Source organism: Leucopleurus acutus (genome assembly GCF_964270905.1).
Source record: "Leucopleurus acutus genome assembly, chromosome: 19".
Lineage (NCBI taxonomy): Eukaryota > Metazoa > Chordata > Mammalia > Artiodactyla > Delphinidae > Leucopleurus > Leucopleurus acutus.
Genome location: NC_139161.1, coordinates 30,473,594 through 30,494,584, shown reverse-complemented (window position 1 = coordinate 30,494,584; position 20,991 = coordinate 30,473,594). Strand labels below are relative to the sequence as shown.

The 20,991-nt window shown below is 44.9% G+C and overlaps 1 protein-coding gene across 2 annotated transcripts; it reads right to left on the bottom strand.

Moving 5' to 3' along the window:
• Window positions 1-18,895: 18,895 nt before the first annotated feature.
• Window positions 18,896-19,955, bottom strand: LOC309975070 (heterogeneous nuclear ribonucleoproteins A2/B1-like; the record flags this gene model as incomplete). 2 transcript variants are annotated; one of them, XM_082859993.1, is made up of 2 exons in its annotated part: window positions 19,216-19,955; window positions 18,896-19,095 (listed from the first exon to the last, which is right to left on the bottom strand). In XM_082859993.1, exons 1-2 carry the CDS (start codon window positions 19,934-19,936, stop codon window positions 18,896-18,898), a joined length of 921 nt encoding a protein of 306 aa, XP_082716119.1. In that variant the 5' UTR covers window positions 19,937-19,955. The 2 variants fall into 2 exon arrangements, with proteins under 2 accessions (XP_082716119.1, XP_082716118.1); XM_082859992.1 differs by having other exon boundaries at window positions 18,896-19,955.
• Between the last annotated feature and the right edge of the window lie 1,036 nt (window positions 19,956-20,991).

Sequence of the window (20,991 nt, the reverse complement as noted above, 5' to 3'; positions counted from 1 at the left end):
TTGATTTGAGTCCTCTCCCTCTTTTTCTTGATGAGTCTGGCTAAAGGTTTATCAATCTTTTTAAAAAATAAATTTATTTATTTATTTATTTTTTGCTGCATTGGGTCTTTGTTGCTGTGCGTGGGCTCCCTCAGTTGCAGCGAGCAGGGACCACTACTCGACATGGTGTGCGGGCTTTTCACAATGGTGGTCTCTCATGCTGTGGAGCACAGGCTCCAGGTGCACAGGCCTCAGAAGTTGTGGCACGCGGACTTCAGTATTTGTGGCTAGCGGGCTCCAGAGCACAGGCTCAGCAGTGGTGGTGCACAGGCTGAGCTGTTCCGTGGCATGTGGGATCCTCCCGGACCAGGGATCGAACCCGTGTCCCCTGCATCGGCAAGCAGACTCCCAACTACTGCACCACCAGGCAAGTCCCAAGGTTTATCAATTTTGTTTATCTTCTCAAAGAATCAGCTTTGACTTTTATTGATCTTTGCTATTGTTTTCTTTGTTTCTATTTCATTTATTTCTGCTCTGGTCTTTATGATTTCTTTCCTTCTACTAACTTTGGGTTTTGTTTGCTCTTCTTTCTCTAGTTGCTTTAGGTGTAAGGTTAGGTTATTTGAGATTTCTTGTTTCTTGAGGTAAGATTGTATCGCTATAAACTTCCCTCTTAGAAGCTTTTGCTGCATCCCATAGGTTTTGGATCATCATGTTTTCACTGTCATTTGTCTCTAGGTGTTTTTTGATTTCCTCTTTGATTTCTTCAGTCATTTCTTGGTTAGTCAGTAAAGTATTGTTTATCCTCCATGTGTTTGTGGTTTTTACGTTTTTTTCTCTAAAATTTATTTCTAGTCTTATAGTGTTGTGGACAGAAAAGACGCTTGATATGATATCAATTTTCTTAAATTTACCAAGGCTTGATTTCTGACCCAAGATGTGATCTATCCTGGGGAATGTTCCATGTGCACTTGAGAAGAAAGTGTAATCTGCTGTTTTTGGATGGAATGTCCTATAAATATCAATTAAATCTATCTGGCCTATTGTGTCATTTAAAGCTTGTGTTTCCTTATTAATTTTCTGTCTGGATGATCTGTCCATTGGTGTAAGTGAGGTGTTAAAATACCCCCCACTATTATTGTGTTACTATTGATTTCCTCTTTTATAGCTGTTAGCATTTGCCTTATGTATTGAGGTGCTCCTATGTTGGGTGCATGTATATTTATAATTGTTATATCTTCTTCTTGGATTGATTGCTTGATCATTATGTAGTGTCCTTCCTTGTCACTTGTAACATTCTTTATTTTAAAGTCTATTTTATCTGATATGAATATTGCTACTCCAGCTTTCTTTTGATTTCCATTTGCATAGAATATCTTTTTCCATCCCTTCACTTTCAGTCTGTATGTGTCCCTAGGTCTGAAGTGGGTCTCTTGTAGACAGCATATATATGGGTCTTGTTTTTATATCCATTCAGTGAGCCTGTGTCTTTTGGTTGGAGCATTTAATCCATTCACATTTAAGGTAATTGTTGATATGTATGTTCCTATTACCATTTTCTTAATTGTTTTGGGTTTGTTTTTGTAGGTCCTTTTCTTCTCTTGTGTTTCCCACTTAGAGAAGTTCTTTTAGCATTTGTTGTAGAGCTGATTTGGTGGTGCTGAATTCTCTTAGCTTTTGCTTGTCTGTAAAGCTTTTGACATTTCCATCAAATCTGAATGAGATCCTTGCTGGGTAGGGTAATCTTGGTTGTAGATTCTTCCCTTTCATCACTTTCAATATATTGTGCCACTCCCTTCTGGCTTGTAGAGTTTCTGCTGAGAAGTCAGCTGTTAACCTTATGGGAGCTCCCTTGTATGTTATTTGTTGTTTTTCCCTTGTTGCTTTTAATAATTTTTCTTTGTCTTTAATTTTTGTCAGTTTGACTACTATGTGTCTCGGTGTGTTTCTCCTGGGTTTATCCTGCCTGGGACTCTCTGTGCTTCCTGGACTTTGGTGGCTATTTCCTTTCCCATGTTAGGAAAATTTTCGACTATAATCTCTTCAAATATTTTCTTGGGTCCTTTCTCTCTCTCTTCTCCTTCTGGGACCCCTATAATGCGAATGTTGATGTGTTTAATGTTGTCCCAGATGTCTCTTAGACTGTCTTCATTTCTTTTTATTCTTTTTTCTTTATTCTGTTCCATGGCAGTGAATTTCACCATTCTGTCTTCCAGGTCACTTAGCCATTCTTCTGCCTCAGTTATTCTGCTATTGATTCCTTCTAGTGTATTTTTCATTTCAGTTATTGTATTGTTCATCTCTGTTTGTTTGTTATTTAATTCTTCTAGGTGTTTGTTCTTTAATTCTTCTAGGTCTTTGTTAAACATTTCTTGCATCTTCTCGATATTTGCCTCCATTCTTTTTTTTTTTTTTTTTTGCGGTACGCGGGCCTCTCACCGCTGTGGCCTCTCCCGTTGCAGAGCACAGGCTCTGGATGCACAGGCTCCGGATGCGCAGGCTCCGGATGTGCAGGCTCCACAGCCATGGCTCACGGGCCCAGCTGCTCCGTGGCATGTGGGATCCTCCCAGACCGGGGCACGAACCCGTGTCCCCCGCATCGGCAGGCAGACTCTCAACCACTGCGCCACCAGGGAAGACCCTGCCTCCATTCTTTTTGTGAGGTCCTGGGTCATCTTCACTATCATTATTCTGAATTCTTTTTCTGGAAGGTTGCCTATCTCCACTTCATTTAGTTGTTTTTCTGGGGTTTTATCTTGCTCCTTCATTTGGTACATAGTCCTCTGCCTTTTCATTTTGTCTAACTTTCTGTGAATGTGGTTATCGTTCCACAGGCTTCAGGACTGTAGTTCTTCTTGCTTCTGCTGTCTGCTCTCTGGTGGATGAGGCTATCTAAGAGGCTGTGAAAGCTTCCTGATGGGAGGGACTGGTGGTGGGTAGAGCTGGGTTTTGCTCTGGTGGGCAGAACTCAGTAAAACTTTAATCTGCTTGTCTGCTGATGTGTGGGGCTGAGTTCCCTCCCTGTTGGTTGTTTGGCCTGAGGTGACCCAGCACTGGAGCCTACAGGCTCTTTGTTGGGGCTAATGGTGGGCTCTGGGAGGGCTCACACTAAGGAGTACTTCCCAGAACTTCTGCTGTCAGTGTCCTTGTCCCTGTGGTGAGCCATAGCCACCCCCCGCCTCAGCAGGAGACCCTCCAACACTAGCAGGTAGGTCTGGTTCAGCCTCCTATGGGCTCACTGCTCCTTCCCTCTGGGTCCTGTTGCACACACTGCTTTGTGTGTGACCTCCAAGAGTGGAGTCTCTGTGTCCCCCAGTCCTGTCGAAGTCTTGCAATCAAATCCCGCTAGCCTTCAAAGTCTAATTCCCTAGGAATTCCTCCTCCAATTGCTGGACCCACAGGTTGGGAAGCCTGAGGTGGGGCTCAGAACCTTTACTCCAGTGGGTGGACTTCTGTGGTATAATTTTCTCCAGTTTGTGAGTCACCCACCTAGGGGTTATGGGATTTGATTTTATTGTGATTGCACCCCTCCTACCATCTCATTGCAGCTTCTCCTTTGTCTTTGGGTGTGGGATATCTTCTTTGGTGAGTCCCAGTGTCTTCCTGTTGATGATTGTTCAGCAGTTAGTTGTGATTCTGGTGGTCTTGCAAGAGGGAGTGAGAGCACGTCCTTCTACTCCACCATCTTGATCCCACGTAAGCCTTTTCTAATGGCTGCTCATGATAACTGATCATACTGTCCCCTGTATGTTACTTTTGATTTTTATAGCATTGGTGCTGGAGGGGGTGCTTTGGGACTCATGTTGAAAGCAAGGAAATGAGAGCAAGGATTAGAACCTGGGCCTCTGTGTTCTCTCTCTGTGTCCTCTCATTACCCAACCCTACTCTCAAGGGCACAGAGCCAGGTGACCTTGAACCCTTGGTATGTTGATTAATCTTATTGTAATGTGAACCACAAGGGCCAAGCACAGTGCTAACAGCTTCACATGCATTATTTTATTTAATTCTCATAACCCTATTGTTACTTTCTCTCTTATAAGCAATAAACTGAGGCACTGCGAGGGTAAGACTCTAGTCCAACACCAATCAGCAAATAAAATAGCTGTCTAGCATTGGTACCCAGAGACGCCCAGTCCTTAATGCAAATGTTGCATTTCTGAGGACTAATGTTCTGATGATCCTACGTCCATCTGAATAGGGTTCTCAAACGGGAGAGGAAGGAGGATAGGCCCTGTGACCCTTGATACCCAGAGTGGGACCAAAACAGTCACCTAGTACCAGATAAGCAGGTAATCCTAACATCTCTTGGCCAGGTTCTTGGAATGTGGGAGTCTCCAGCCTTTCCTGAGTGATGAAATTTCAGTCTGATTTGGGTTTTGAAAATATCATTGCAACTAACCCTTTGCCCTTCTCTCCTTTAGAACCCTGTTCCTGTGGCCCCAAATGAACTCAGAGCCTTTTGTGATGTTACAGCTTGGCTAGCAGAAAATTTAAAATGCTTGAACCATTTGAAAGGGCTTCAAGTCAAGTTGTTGCCTTAAAAACACAAGTAGTGGGACCCAGAAGATACTAAGAAAAAAGAAAAAGACAAAATTTCCTTTTCTGGTAGAGCTGCTCATAAAAGGAAAGCAAGCTCTTTACTGCCCAGGAGAGAAAAATGTGTATAAAGAGTAACAGAAGAGATGAAGTGATTGTCATGGGATTTATGTCACTTGGGCCTGGAAATCATCTGAGAGGCAGAGGTTTGCTTAGAAGCAGGAGAATCACTAACTTTAGACTAGAAACAAACAAAAAAGTCAAAATCATTCAGTCTAATAATTTAAGACAGAAAAAAGGAGACTAGACAGTGAGGTGGCTTCCTGAAGGTCACCTGTCTGAAGAGAGGCAGTGGCAGAGCCAGAGGCGGTGGCCGGGCCTCAGTTCCAGTCCGCTGCTGGCAGCTCTGCCCGCCTGGCTGAGGCCCGGGGAAGCACGTGAACCAGAGAGGCGGGAAGCACAAAGCATCTTTGGGGGTAAACAGAGAAGCAAAGCTACCGAAGAAGGTTTGTTTGGAAGAAAGCGCCACCGAAGGTTGAGAAAGTGGGTGATTGAAACCCTCCTAGGACTTGGGCTACAGCCTGAAGGCAATGGGGAATCCAGGAGCACACCTGAGGAAGGGACGTGTAAAAATGGGACTGAGGGATGTTAATCTGGTTGCGGTGGGCTTGATGCATTTGAGGAGGGATATTTTAAAGCAGAGAGGCCAGTGAGGACAAGATAGGGAAGGCGTGTGCTAGAAATCCTGCGGTTTTATGTCTTACTTCCTAATGCTGCATGTATGAGAGAGAGAGAGAGAGAGTGTGTGTGTGTGTGTGTGTGTGTGTGTGTGTGTGTGTGTGTGTGAAAGAGAGAGAGAGGTCTCAGCCTGATGCTCACCTGGAGCTCAGACTTGTCAGGACTTGACTAGGGAACAGGTTGGGCTGCCATCCAGAAGCATGACCTCTAAACTTCAGTAATTTCCAGCAGGTCTATTTCCATCTTCCCTTGCCCACCTGCGGGCCTCAGATGAAATCGGTCTGCTTCAACCCAGGCACTTACGTACAAAGAGGCCTATTGATGATACATTGTGAACAAAGAAGCAAGTGGCACCAACAGCTCAACAGGCCCTCGCACCCAGCCCAGAGCGGAATTCCTCCCATCCCGACAACTGGAGCAGATTCTGTGCTCCTGGCTCCTCCTGCACCAGAGTCAGCTCACAATTCTCCATCCTTCCTGTCGCAGGAGAGCCGGCGGACACTCAGGGCATCCTCAGAACAGGCCGGTGGTGTTCCACCAGCTGCAGACTGTGCTCGGGGCGACCTTGGGTACCGGTTACCCCAGCTCGACCCTATAGAGGCAGGCAGCTCCTGGCCGGACACTCCCCTCAGGTCCCTTAGTGAGAGTGGAGGCTGCTCTCTCATTGGCTTCTCTCTCCCCAGTAGTCAGTCTGAGGAGTGGGTTCTCTTTATGAATGGCATCACTGTTTCTAGGTTTCTTAGGACAGCAATTTAACACATCAGTATTTTTTTAAATTGAAGTGTTGATTTACAATATTGTGTTAGTTTCAGGTGTACAGCAAAGTGATTCAGTTATACATACGTATCTATCTTTTTTCAGATCGTTTTCCCTTATAGGTTATTACAAAATATTGAATATGGTTCCCAATCAGTATATTTTTTGAACAACTGTTACATTAAACAAGCACAACTCATGGGAAGTAATTATAAAGAAACTTAAGTTTTCTCTCTTGTTAAGCCTTTGAATTCGGTAGGGCTGCTGCGTCTACTGCACCTGAATAAAAATTCAGGCCCTGTGACTTCCTTGATCTTTCTTAGGAGGCTGTATTCACCTTAAGCCTGAATATAGACACAACTCAGTGTCTAAAATGTTCATATAATCATTAAAATTCCAAATATGATGTAAAATTAAGGCTTTTCCCCTCTCCTTCAGCTCAGACCGAACACTCACGGTCGACAACACTTCTGTCTCTCCTCTTCCATCCTTTTAACTGTGGTTTTTGTTGCTTACAGTGTTGGAGTGGGAACAAGCAGGGAAGTCCCCCTTGACTGGTGCAGGGGTGGGAATCTGGCATTGGTGTTTTCTGGGCTTGCAGGTGTTTAAAGCTGACTTTTGTGGATACTTTATATCCCCTCCTTAGTTCAGGCTGCTATAGCAAAATACCATAGACTGGGTGGTTTATAAAAACAGAATTTTATTTCTCACAGTTCTGGAGGTTGTAGTCTGAGATCTGGTGGCCAGCATGGGTGGGTTCTAGTGAGAGCTCTCTTCTGGGTTGCGGAATGCTGAACGGTCTCATTGTATCCTCACGTGGCAGAAAGAGAGCAAGACAGCTCTTTGGCCTCTTCTTCTACAGATACTAAATCCCATTCAGAAGAGCTCCACCCTCATGACTAATTACCGCCCAGAGGTACCACCTCCTAACACCATCACGTTGGGGTTAGGATTTCTACATATGAATTTTGGGGGGACACAGACATTCAGCCCATAACATATGCAGTCCTTTAGCCTGGGGGATGTACTTTCCTCAGGCTCATCCTTTACTCCTTCCTCCATCCCTAGGAATCTGGCCATACCTCCAAGCTTGTCCTGGCTGAGTTCTCTTTGCCCCTCTAGGCTGTCCTCTTGGATAGGATCTCTGACTATCCTAGGCAGCCCTCTCTCTCTCCCACTCACAGCTCTCACCTTTGTCCCAACAACTCGGCTTGCGGGATCTCAGTTCCCGGAGCAGGGACTGAACCCAGACCACGTCAGTGAAAGCGCCGAATCCTAACCACCAGACCACAGGGGAACTCCCCTGGTTTCTCAGTCTGGACACCTCTGAGATAGGGGGTGGAGTGGAACTCATAACACAGCTTTCTCCAAAGAAATTCTCATCTAAAATCTTACTCTCAACTCTTTTGCCGCTTACTTTGTAAATCCTGGTGTGTAGCACTTCACTTTGGAATTTGGTATTTATTGTGATTCAGCGGAAGCTTCTATTTTAATATCTGCTTTCCTTTGATTTAGGATACATCTTGAACAAAAATGCTTCTATTACCTGAATGCTGAGTGTTGATATGACATTTACCTCTATTTTTTAGCATAACATACTGTCTACCATTTGGATGTATTTTCGACACCCTGCCTTTATAGATCCAAATCTGGATTGTAGTGAGAGAGGAGGCTCTAATTAAAAAGAAAGAGAGGCAGCGTTTCAAGTAAACTCTGTAAGGCCGTGGGGGCATCCTTGTGTGGTATTCTAACTCCGGAGGGGAGTTGCTGTCCCTCCCTGCTTTCCAGCATCTGCAGGGTGTGGTGTGAGGTTGTGGAGCAGTGACAAGGGCAGACTTCTTCAACGGCAGACTGGGGCATCGCTGGGGACTCCCTGCAGGAAGAGGCAAGAGTCAAAGAAATTGGGAAACTTGGGCAATACATGACCTTGAGCAATTTACTTCTCTGAGCCTTGGTTTCCACATCTGTAGAATGGGAGCAGGAATCCCTATGTTCCTCGCAGCTGAGAGCCTGTGAAGTGCTTTCTAATTTGAGAAATGGGTCATGAGGGTCAGGAAGAGGGACTTGTCAGTAGACACACTATTTAGTCCCCCATCTTGGACTGTGTGGACCTTGACATCAGGGTCCGTGTCATGTTGTTCTTCTTCTGTCTCAATGTGAGTACAGTTTATTGGATGGAATGATGGTGCTGTTGGCCTGTGTCTCTTTGGAACGTTTGTGGTGTGGATTTACTTTGCGGAGCGGCCTATTTATTTCACACGTGCTCTCCATCAGCCTTAACCCGCAGAAAGTGAGCGAAGGACCAGTGCTTCTTCAACTTCATCACATCCCAGAAAACCCAAGCCAAAGCTCTTTAGCGATTTATGTGATTACTTCGGTTCATTTTCCAAGGGATTGAACCCAGTTCTCTTTGCTTCTACTTTTGCTGTGATGCCAATTCTCATTTCTAAAAGAGTTTTCTTGCTTTCTTCCTGATTCTTTCAATAAAGTTGATTTCATCTTCACTCGTCTCTGGGCTTTTGGTGTACCCTGTGAACCATATTCACTCGCTCAGACAGGGGTGTGGAGGAAGCCAGACCAGGAAACCCAACCACCTCCAGCTAATGCCTTTCTTTTTGTGATGACTACAATTGTTGCCTAGTGGAACAGGGAGCCGTTAGCTGGGTTTTCGCCCCCCTCTATTAGTATTACCCTGTAATTTAATCCCAATTAGACTCTCAGAAACAGGCATAGGAAACAAGTAGGCAAAGGAGGTAGATGGCCGAAAGTAACAGCAGTCAGGGCTTTTCATCAGACACGCTGTTTTCCAAAGGTGCTGGGCCAAGGAAGAGCGAGGTCGGAGCTTGGAACAAAGTAACTGGGTAAATGATTAAAAGGACTTGAGTTTTACTTTCTGGCCTTGAGGTTGGGGTCTGTGAACATTGATCTCATGGGCTGGGCTGAGCCAATTGGTTTAATAGCAGTAGGGACTGAAAGAGGTCTTGAGAGATGACTCCCTGTCTGCTTCACCTTCTCTCCTTGGGATCTATGGGAGGAAGGTCTCAGAGGAGGTTTTTTTTTTTTTTTTTTTTTTTTTTTTTTTTTTTTTAATCTCACCTGGTTTCCTCCCTTGGGTCCCTAAGCAAATCCTTATGTATATATTGGAATCAACCTCCTTTCTGAGGGACTCACCGAGGCCCAGACCTGGAGATGACCATTCCCGTTGACTATGTTTCCTACTGGAAAGTGTAGATGCAGGCAGTGTATACAGCTAGGGCTGGAAGTAGAGGATTGTGAGGTAGAGATGTCCTCGGGAGGAGGAGTGTCCTTAGAGCCTTACAAGGGACTGTTGTCCTACTCAAGCTTCAGAATCCTAGGTTGCAGTATAGAAGGGAGGAGTCCCAGCATTCGAGGGCCCAAATGACAAGGAAATGATTATATCCCTCTCCTCCACGGGACTGATCCAAGAAGAGCCAAGTGCGAAAGTTCAGCCCAGCCTGGTCCTTCTTCATTCTTCAGTAACAACAGCCACTTTAGGCCAAAGCCAAGTTGTTAAGGGCAGAGATGGTTGAGAGAGCTGTGGGGATGCGGCACGCAGGAGGCGGAGATTGGAGCAGGGCAGGGCGAGCGAGAAGCTGTGAGCCCAAGTAGCTGTAAGCAAAATCATGACACACTCCGGAAGCCTTCTACTTCCCTTTACTCTCTCTACTTCTCTTCTTCCCAATCAGGAGCCAGTCCTCCTATAAATCCACTTATGTATTTAATTACTGAGCACCCTCAAGGGTATTAGGAGAAGTTTCTGGTATTCCAGAAGGTTCTGGAAGCCCAAGGCTCCTTTCCTCCAACCAGAAGACAAGACCTAGGTGCATGGGAAGAAGGACTTCTCCCTTCTTCTGAGTCTCTTGGCATCAAATTCTTCACTTCTTATGGTTACCTTGTGATCCTATGTTGGGGGTTTCCAGGACAGTTCCAGTTTTAAACATTTTATCCTATTGTCCTCATAAGTACCTGTGAGGCCACATGCCCTGAATTTGTTTTGGAAAAAAACTGTGAGTACAATCTTAGCTCAGAGTATTTCCTGTCCAGCTGAATCTATATAAACCTTGCCCTTCCCTGGCACCTAGGCATAGTGGCATTTGGAAGATTTGCTGGAATCCCAGCTAAGGAAAAGTTAGCTTGTGGTTTGGTGTAGGAGCAAAGGATAGGTGATCTCCTGTACTTTGAAGCTTGATTCTGAAGGCCCCAAAACTTACGCAAAAACCCATCCTCATAATGAAAGTGATTCAAACTTGCTTCTACCTTTAAGTCTCGGATGTGGCTATGTGGCTTCAGCTTTTCAGAATTTTCTTTTCCACTAATTCCCCGATAAAAATCCGTTTAAGAGGGAACAGAATCTTTTGCTCTATAATGAGAAATGAGAGTTAACTGGCCTCTTCCACCTGGGGCACTGTTTTTCACACTAAAGGTCTCAACCCACTGTTGGGTCATGAAATCAATTTATCAAGAGAACATATCAGAATACATTACACTTGATTTGGATAAGTATTGTTTCATGAAACTTTTGTGTCTCCTGTTTTATCTACCTATATGTATGTGTGTCTTGGGTCACTATGTAAAATGTATTTTTTTTTTCCTGTGGGTCACAGGAATAGAAAGTTCAAGACTACCCTCCTAGGAGAGGTCACAGAGCTCACACTGAGACTGAAACTGCTAAGGCAGACCCTCCCCCAGAGCTGGTTCCTTAGGGAAGGAGAAAGAGTAGGCTGCAGGGGGTGGGGTGGGGGAGGGGGGATGGAGCCTGACCAAGGGCGTGAGGACAAAGTGCAGAAAGTAGGAAGGAGCCTGAGTAGAAGCCCACTTCCTATCCCCTCCACCACAGCAGCCACAACACACTGAGGGCCAACAGCACACCAGGCACTCTGCTGAGTACCTTAAATGAGTTATCCCTTTCGAGTCTCTCCACACCTCATAAGGAAGAAGAGTACTATTATTACTGTCCCATTTTATAGATGGGGAAGCTGCGGCTTGTCAACTACAAATTGGCATTTTCCACTGACACTTGCCATCTCCCTCTACAAGGATTAAATCATGTGCTGCTGCAGCTGCTGACTTTCAACACCCCCTGAAAGGAGTTCCGGTGGAGAGCAGAAATGAGGCACTCTGTGCTCTGGGAAAAACTGGCAGAACAGGTCTTCAGATAGATATTTTCAGGAGCTAATTTTATGAGCCCAATTCTTATATCTCCTCGTATCTAGAAAAGCTAAAATCCCTCATGGTGACGTCTGCTCCTCCTGAGTAGCACTAACCCACAAGAGACTAGCAGAAACCTTCTGTAAAAAAATATATGCTCGACTGCATGTACTCCCCCTTTACCAAAATCACATATATACTGAGCTTCTCCCCTGCCTCTGTGGAGCGATTTCTCAGAGCTATCTGGGATGCTGTCTCCCGAGTTGCAGTCCTCATTTTGCCCCAAATAAAACTTACCTCACGGGCTTCCCTGGTAGCGCAGTGGTTAAGAATCCGCCTGCCAATGCAGGGGACACGGGTTTGAGCCCTGGTCCGGAAAGATCCCACATGCCGTGGAGCAACTAAGCCCGCGCGCCACAACTACTGAGCCTGCGCTCTAGAGTCTGCGAGCCACAGCTACTGAGCCTGCGTGCCGCAACTACTGAAGCCCGCGCACCTTAGAGCCTGTGCTCCGCAACAAGAGAAGCCACCGCAATGAGAAGGCCACAGACTGCAACGAAGAGTAGCCCCCGCTCGCCACAACTAGAGAAAGCCTGCCCGCAGCAATGAAGACCCAACACAGCCAAACATAAGTAAATAAAATAAATTTATTTTTTAAAAAAACCTTGCAACTCTCACGTTATGCATTTTTTTTTAAGTCTACAGGCTCAAGAGGTTAAATAAGCTGCCTGAGGTCACACAGCTTGTAGTTGCAGACAACTTGGTCTCACACTCAGGCGTGCCTGGTTTTTCAGCTCATGCTCTCATGCAGGCACAGTAAGGAGTTCCCCTTTGGCCTAAGAACAGGATTTGGTGTTGGCCCAGTATCAATGATCTACGTAGGCCAGCCATGGGCCTTGCCCCTGGGTGCAGGGCAGGCAGGGCCAGGAAGCAAAGGGGTCCAGGTTTCGGAGCCCAGGGCCAAAGCTGGTGGCTGCGAGGGTGGCAGCCCTCCCACAGCCCTGTTCCTGCTTGATGTAGGCTGCAGCTTTGCCATCGCAGAATATGCAGCTAATTATAACCAAACAATGAGCAGTCGCAGCCTGCTGGTGGTTTAGCTCTCATTAGAGGCCTGGCAGGCTTTTCGTCAGGACTTCCCTGCCTCTTGAAGGCAGTGGCAGGAGCTCTGGGCTCCAGCTCCCTTCCCGCTTTCTGCTCCCTCCTCTCTGAGCTAGGTGAGCTAGGTCGGTCTAATTCGGTGAGTGTTTCCTTAGCTTCTGAGGCGTGCAGGCTGTGTTCAGTGCTGCAGGGGGGGTATCTGAAGCAGAACTTTGTCCCTGCCTTCAGTGAGCTCACCATTCTCCCAGCAGTCTATTGATCAGAATCAAAAACACCAGACCTATTTGAGCCTGGCAGAGAGCAGAGAGGTTTTGGACAGCTTCGTGTCCTCGGCTGCTTCCCTCTGAGGCCCTTTCTTGGGCATGGTGAGAATTTATTTCTGACCTTTAATAATGTGGGGTACAAAAGCGCTTGCTCTGTATAAATGATCTCGAATGGTGCTCATTTTTACAGGATGTCACAGGGAGAGGAACTCTTTCCAAATCTTGGGACATGTAAACCTGGGCCAACAAGAGAGACGCATAAAGTCACTATAAACCTTGGAACCCAGGAGAGTTTCTCAAATGCCTTTTTTTTTTTTTTTGGCTGCTTGCATAGCTTGCAGGATCCTAGCTCCCCGACCAGGGATTGAACCCCAGTCCTTGGCAGTGAGGAGTCCTAACCACCAGGGAATTCCCTCAAATGCCTATTTTAAGGGCTTTGGGAAGGGTATCAGGAAGTAGCCTCAGATTGTAGAGAATCTGCTTCTGAGAAAAGGTACACTGGTTACTGTTCCTGGGCCAAACTTCAGAGTCCTTCAGGTTTATCTTTTGCCTCTTCAGCCCTCTTCACCCTTCCTGACATCTAACTTCCTTCAAGTGTACTCTGGGGACCATTCTTCCTGCTTCCATATTAGGGCTTCCTTATCTGCTATCAACCAATCACATTAAGGTCTTAGTTGAAAATCCGTCAAGATGGTATCCCTCCAGGAACCATCATAACCATGAGGGATACTTGGTCTGGATCACTGAGGAATCCCTAATGCGTCCCTGGCAGAATGCCTGCTCAGAGGAGTAGAACATGGTCCATAGCTGCAGGGTGAATGAGTGAGAAGCTGGGAGGGACAAGAAAGGGCATCTGGTCTTCATTTTCCAGGTGAAGGCCTAAGGCCCAGAGGTAGAGTGACAAACTGTCTCAGTTTGCCCAGGAATGAGGGATTTCCATGACATGGGACTTTCAGTTTTAAAACCAGACAGGTGGATCACCCTATAAGGAGTGGTGATGAGTAAACCCATGTGGACAAAGTAGGAAGGAAAGAGGACTTGGTCAGATTTTGTTCAGCAGAAAGATGGGAAGCATCTTTCCAGAGGCCTGCAGGAAGGCAATTCTTAAAAGAAGAAATAGATATGGCCAATAAACACATTTAAACAGTTTGAAATTACTGGTAATATCAAAATACAAACTAAAGCAATTTTCACCTATTTGTCAAAGATTTACAAATATATAGGGAATTCCCTGGCGGTCCAGTGGTTAGGACTCTGCGCTTTCACTGTGGAGGGCTCGGGTTCAATTCCTGGTCGGGGAACTAAGATCCTGCAAGCTGCGCAGCGCGGCCAAAAAAACCCCACACACTCACACACACTCACACACACACTCACACACACACTCACACACACACACTCACACACACACACTCACACACACACACTGAGAAGCCAAGACTCATTCACTGTTGGTGGAAATATAAACTGTTTCACTCGTTCTGGAGGGCAATTTGTTAAAAAATGTTTTTAAGATATCCATGCCCTTAGACCAAGTAATTGCATTTCTTAGAATCTGGTCTTAAGGAAATAATTAGAGATATGATCAAGGTTTGAGTACTTATTTGTTCATGACAGCTTCATAACAAAGTCAGGTTGAAGACAACCTAAAATTTCTCCTTGGGAGGCCAAATGAAAAAAACAAATTCTTTTTGATTTTTATTTATTTATATTTTAATATTTATTTATTTGGTTGCTTTGGGTCTTAGTTGTGGCAGGCGGGCTCCTCAGTTGCGACTCACCAGCTCCTTAGTTGCAGCATGCATGTGGGATCTAGCTTCCGGACCAGGGATCGAACCCGGGCCCCCTGCATGGGGAGCGTGTAGCCTTAACCACTGCGACGCCAGGGAAGTCCCTCCTTTTTATTTTTAAGCAAAGCAATTCAACTCTCCTTTCGTTCTGCCCCCTACTTTCAGATTATGCCGAAAAGCCTATATTTTAGACTCAAACAATTCCTTCCAAAGAGGAATTTTGCCATTGGCCCTTTAAATATTGTTTCCAGCCACTCTTGGCTTTCACTGGTCACATAGTCTATCCCAGAATGTTTTCAGTTCTAAATAACAGAAACCAACTCATATTGTCTCAAGAAGGAGAAGAAAAGAATGGTAGCAGATATCATTAGATGTGGGGGACCCAGGCAAAACTGACCAATGGAGCCTCAGGGAGGGTTCACTTAAGACCTTCTGAGATCGGCTCTTTCTCTCATTTAACATGACTCTGAGTCTGAGTCCCTCACCCTGGCCCTTACTAGCTGTGTGACCATAAGCAAGTTACTTAACCTCTCTGTACGTCAGTGGCTTCATCTATAACAAGGAGTTATTAATACCTTACATAGCACTTATTTTGAGGCAGGCTGTGGTATAATAAAATATATTTGGTCTTTGTCCTTGGTTCTGGCACAGAGCTCCTAAAACTCATGGAATTTCCCGAGTGATGGTAGTGTCCTTTGTTATCCATAATGAGCTCTTTTGGACCACACCAGAGTTTATGCTAATGAGATGACTCAGGGTGAAGCCCCTAGATAGCTTCAGGATGGAGGAGGTTGGCCGCAAGAAAGACCTAACAGGTAAATTTAGAGGATGGGAACTTTCAGTCCCATCCCCCAATTTCTGGAGAAAGAGGAGGTCCCAAGACTGTTCAAGATAAAAACTCTTCAACAGCAAGATTCGAAGAGCTTCTGGGTTGGTGAATAACACATGCACACGCAGGAAGGGTGAGGCATCCCAACTCCACAAGACAGAGGTTCTTGCATCAGGACCCTTCCTGACCTACCCTGTGTACCTCTTCATCCAGCTGTTCATTTGTGTTCTTTACTCAATAAGTGTAAGTACAGTGTTATCCTGAGTTCTGTGAGTCACTCTAGCATCCGTACACTTGGCATCATTCCTGCACCCTTCAATGCCTATTAGATGATCTACCTTTCCAATTAATCTCCTCCCACCTCAGTCACCTACTTCTGTCATCTTATCCTAGATCTTGTCACCAGCACCAACTGTGCCAAGTCCAAAAAATCTTCATTTCAAGCCGCTCTCTCTGGCCACTACCTCATATCTGTTCAATTTGTTTCCCACTCCGAGATTCTTCCACCCCTTCAGTGACCTCTCTTCCATTCAGTGATTCTCTAGTTCATTCATTCATCCCTCTAGACCATCAGTTCTCTCCCTTCTCAGCTTAGAGTTCATGGTCCATCACAAGAAACTCACTTGCATATATCTTTGTCCTTTGTAATGACATTAAAATATGTCTGCAAGTTCTTTGACACTTGTGTTAGTCTTCTTGGGCTGCCATAACAAAATATCATAGAGTGAGTGGCTTAAACAACAGAAATTAATTTATTCACTATTTTGGAGGCTAGAAGTCTAAGATCAAAGTTCTAGTCAATTCAGTTTCTGGTAAGGGCTCTCTTCTCGGCTTGAAGAAGCAGCGAGCTGAGTCTCTTCTTTTTTCTAATCACTAAGAAAATGTTAAATCTTTTTTTTTTTCATTGTTAATTTAGTTCTAAATATATTTCTTTTTAAAAAAATTTTTATTTTATACTGGAGTATAGTTGATTAACAATGTTGTGTTAGTTTCAGGTGTACAGCAGAGTGATTCAGTTATACGTATATGTGTATCTACTCTTTTTCAAATTCTTTTCCCATTTAGGTTATTATAGAGTATTGAGCAGCTGTGTCTCTTCTTATAAAGACATAGTCCTATCAGATCACAGTCCCATCTTCATGATCTCATATAACCTTAATAACTTCCTTCAAGGCTCCATCTCCTAATATAGCTATACTGGAAGTTTAAAGCTTCAACATATAAATTTTGGGGGGACACAAATATTCAGTTCATAACAACACTTCTCCCTTCATAAGGTGGAGTCTAATTCCCCTCCCCTTGAACATGGGCTGAACTTGGTGACTTGCTTCTAACAAATAGAATGTGGCCAAGCAATCCATTGTGACCTGAGTCTAGGTCAGAAAAAGATAGCTTCATCTTAGTTCTCCCTCTTGGATTGCTATCTCTGTGAGAAGTCGTATGTCATGTTGTGAGGATGCACGAACACCCTGTGCAGAGGCTCACATGAAGAGGAACTGAATCCGTTTGCCAACAACCACCTCGTTTGCCAGTCACGTACGTGAGCCATGGTGGAAGCAGAGTCTCCAGCCCCAGTCAAGCTTTCAGATGACCGTCGCCCTGATAACATTTTGACTGCATCCTCATGACAGACCCCAGAACTGCCCAGCCATGCTGCTTCCAAATTCTAAGTTCTATCTCTCAAAAACTGTGAGATAATAAATGTCTATGTTTTAAGCCACTAAGTGTTGGGAACATTTTTTTAACAGCAATTGATAACTAATACAACCACCTTGACCTTCTTCCCTCCCAACCTGTGGGCCTAGCAAAGCCCCAACACTAGTCAAATCTAACTTTCATCTATCCCGCGCTTGTACTCCAGCTGCCGAAAGTGGCTGGAGGAAAACACATGACTGTGATGAAAGGTCTCCCTCTAAAATCATGGCCTTTAACCTCAGGAGGACCATATTGTTGCCCAGCAATCCTACAATCTCTCCCCAGGCAAGTCACTCTCCTACTTTTTGTGATAACTGTATCACACTCCTCCCTTCCCAGGCCTTCACACAACTATCCCTGCTTCTCACTTTCAGCCAATGATAGCATTTTTTTTCCCCACTGAGAAAATAGAAGAAATCAGAAAAAAACAAAACAAAACCTTACCATCCCACCACCAAAAATACCAACCTCCAGTATCCAGGTCCTTTTACTCTGCCTCCATCCTCTTATGATGAATGGACCATCCATGCATCTATCTGAGGCCAGGTCCCCCACCCCACCCCCGTTGTGTACTGGATCCCTTCCCTTCCTGCTTATTCAAAGGTATCACTCCAGCAATTATCTGCTCTCTCATATGCATTGTCAAATTTTCTCTCTCTAGTGCACCATATCCATTAGCATACTAAATGGGATATAACTCTCATCTTTAAAAAAAGAATCCTAGACCCTACTTTCCCCTCCAGTTACCTCACCATTTGCCTGCTAATCATTCAGAGCAAAATTTAAAAACATTATCTGGACTGTTTCTATTTCCTCACCTCCTATTCTTTGTCACACACCCTCCAGTCAGGCTTGTGTCCCTATCATGACAGTAAAACCACATTTATCAAGGGACTTCTATGATGACAGATTCAATGGTCAATTCTCCATTCTTATTTGACCCATCCGCAACAGTTTAAGTCGTCTGGTCACTCACTTCTTGAAACAATTTCTCAGTTGCTTCCAAACACCTGAGTTTTCCGATCTTCCTCCTACGTCACCAGCTGTTCCTTTTCCATGTTCTTTCCTGGATTCACTTTTTCCCCCTTTCACAAGCTCTAAGATTGGAGTGTCCCTGGGCTCAGTTCTTGTCTATCCTCACCCCTCCTCTCTTTCCTGCCCTGTTCTCTTCTCTGCTCAGTCCTTCCTCCTGGGTGTCTTATCTAGCCCATGGCTTTCAGCACCATCCATAATGCTGCAGGCTCCCTGTTTATATCTCTAATCCAGAGCCTCTCCCCTGAGCCCAGGATGAATAAAGGCAACGTGTGTCTTCAACTTCCTCCCCTTTTGCCATGTTTCTCCCCACCTCTGTGGTTTCACTTTCTTCTCATATTCAGTTTATTCCTACTCCAGGGTAACTGGTAGGATTAAAGCATTAACTAGTGTTCAGCAGTGCCTTGCACATAATGGAAATATTCTTCAAATGTAACTCAATGTCTCCCTTCAGGGCAATATTTTTTCCTTTAGAATTATTTTATTAAATCATAAATGTACAACAGCTTCTTAACTCTACACACGCACTTAAATTTTTTTTAAAGGAAAAACGTTAGGTCTTATTACACCAGCTTTTCAAAACTTTGAGAAAAATCTTAAAAAAGGTTTCACATGTCACTTGAAACTTACAAATTTAACATTATCAAAGAAGGAATGCTTCTACACTCTTACAAAGACCACTAGAAAGAAACAACAATTAAAAAAGCTAAGAAACTGTCTCAAAGGCATTTTTTTTTTTTACAATCCTTCCTCCACAGTAAGGTAATGTTATTAAATAATGTTAAATAATTAAACATTATTTAATTAAATTAAATAGTTATTAAATAAATTAAATTCACAAAATGGCTCTCTGCATCTGCTCTGGTGTCTTCTGCCATATCACTGCATATTTATGCATGACTGAGATAAGAGTCTCCTTAACATTGTTATTTCGATAACCTGAAGCTGTTCTGTTACCTCTGGGCTCTCATCCTCTCCCATTTATACAGTGAAGCCCATGGTAAATAGGAAGATCAATATCGTCTTCTCCCTCCATACCCCCCACTTCCTCCACCTGGACCATAGTTTCCTCCACCTGGACCATAGTTTCCTTCACCATACGGTCCTCCCATGTTTCTGCTACCACCAAAGTTTCCACTCTTCATTGGACCGTAGTTAGAAGGTTGCTGGTTATAATTTCCAAAATCATTATAATTTCCACTTCCATAATTTCCTCCTCCATACTTGTCATAACCACCTCTGCAGCCCCCACCCTGGTTGCCATATCCAGGTCCTCCACCACCATATCTTCCTCTTCCTCCTCCATAACCAGGGCTACCTCCAAAATTGCCACCTCCAGGTCCTCCTCCATACCCATTATAGCCAACCCCAAATCCACGACCACTTCCATATCCATCAGATCCTCCTCTGAAGTTACTTCCTGGTCCTGGTCCAAAATTTCCACCACCACCACGAGAATCTCCAAAACCAAAGTTGCCTCCTCTTCCACTTCTAGAACTTTGGACTTCCTGCATTTCTTGTCTAGATAAAGCCTTCTTTACTTTTGCATTATGACCATTGATAGGATGGTATTTCTGCAACACAAGCTTATCCACAGGATCATGGTCATCAAAAGTAACAAACCCAAAGCCTCTTTTCTTTCCAGACTGCCTATCGGTAATTATCTCAACGGCATAAATTTTTCCATATTCCTCAAAGTAATCTCTAAGATGATGTTCCTCAGTATCTTCTTTAATTCCACATACAAACAGCTTCTTCACAGTGACATGAGCCCCTGGCTTTCCAGATTCCTCTCTTGCAACAGCACGTTTTGGCTCAACCACTTTCCCATCAATTGAATGAGGTCTTGCAGCCATGGCGGCATCCACCTCAGCCATGGATGAAAAAGTTACAAAACCAAATCCTCTAGATCTTTTGCTTGCAGGATCCCTCATTACCACACAGTCTGTAAGTTTTCCCCACTGCTTGTAGTAGTTCCTCAAACTTTCTTCTGTAGTTTCAAAGCTCAAGCTACCAATAAAGAGTTTACGGAATTGTTCCTCTTCTCTCTCCATCGTGGACTCAGTCGCTTCAGCCCGATTTCCCGCAGCCGAGCGAGATGAGATCTCCGCGGACGCACACGAACCGGACTCGTCCTGGCGCTGTAGTGAGAACTGCCGCTGGCCCTGGCGCTGTAGTGAGAACTGCCGCTGGTCGAGAAACGACATCGCTAGGAGCACCTCCACTCTGGACCCGGCGCTGCTGCTGCTGCCCTAGCCGCCGCTTTTCTAGAACCTTCCCCCGACTAACGCCTCCTCCCCTACGTCAGGCCGTTGCGTAAACGGCCTAACCGCAGCCAATGGCGGGAACGCTCTACGACCTCCTTGCGTCAAGTACGTGCCCCTCCCCCTTGCGGCCAGTCCAGGGCAATATTTACATTTGGCCTAAAGGCGAAGTTATACCTCTTTACTGATGAAATTTCAGATACGGGCAGACGTGGTTTCATCCTAATCAGGCCTGGCATGGAAATGGGGGATGTGTGTGGATTTTTTGGAGTGAGAGGCTTTTTCGGAGTAGCTCAGATCATGTTGATCCCTGACTCAGTCTTTCTGTGATATGTACTTGGCATTCTTCTATCTTTTTTGGTCTTGTTGTGGTCAGGATAAGGTAAACTGGCTGGGGAGTGCAGCAAAGTTCCACCTGAATTTTAATGGTTCCTGTCTGGTTAGGGTAGTCCCATAGTTAGATCACGATAGTGACAAGCTGTGGATTCATTTTCCACTGAGCTTTTCAGAGAGACACTGTTCTTCAGCCACTGACTAAATCCTTAACTTGGCCAAAAATGGTAGATATTCCAGACCAAAGATGCAAGTTAGACCTTGACATTTGGCTGAATTATTGTTGAAAGTTTTACATGTCAGAACCTCCATAAATAAGAATGTAATGCTTCCTCCCTCCCCTCTCCACTTCACAACGATAAGGTGAGACTCCAGGAGGTAACAAGTCTGTCAAAGTCAGGGGCACTGAATCAGTCCACATCCTGTCACTCCAGGCAGTGAGGATAGCTGGATGAAGGAGCTGTTTACAGGGTTCAGACGAGCGACAAGGGTGAGGATGCCAGGGAAGGTGG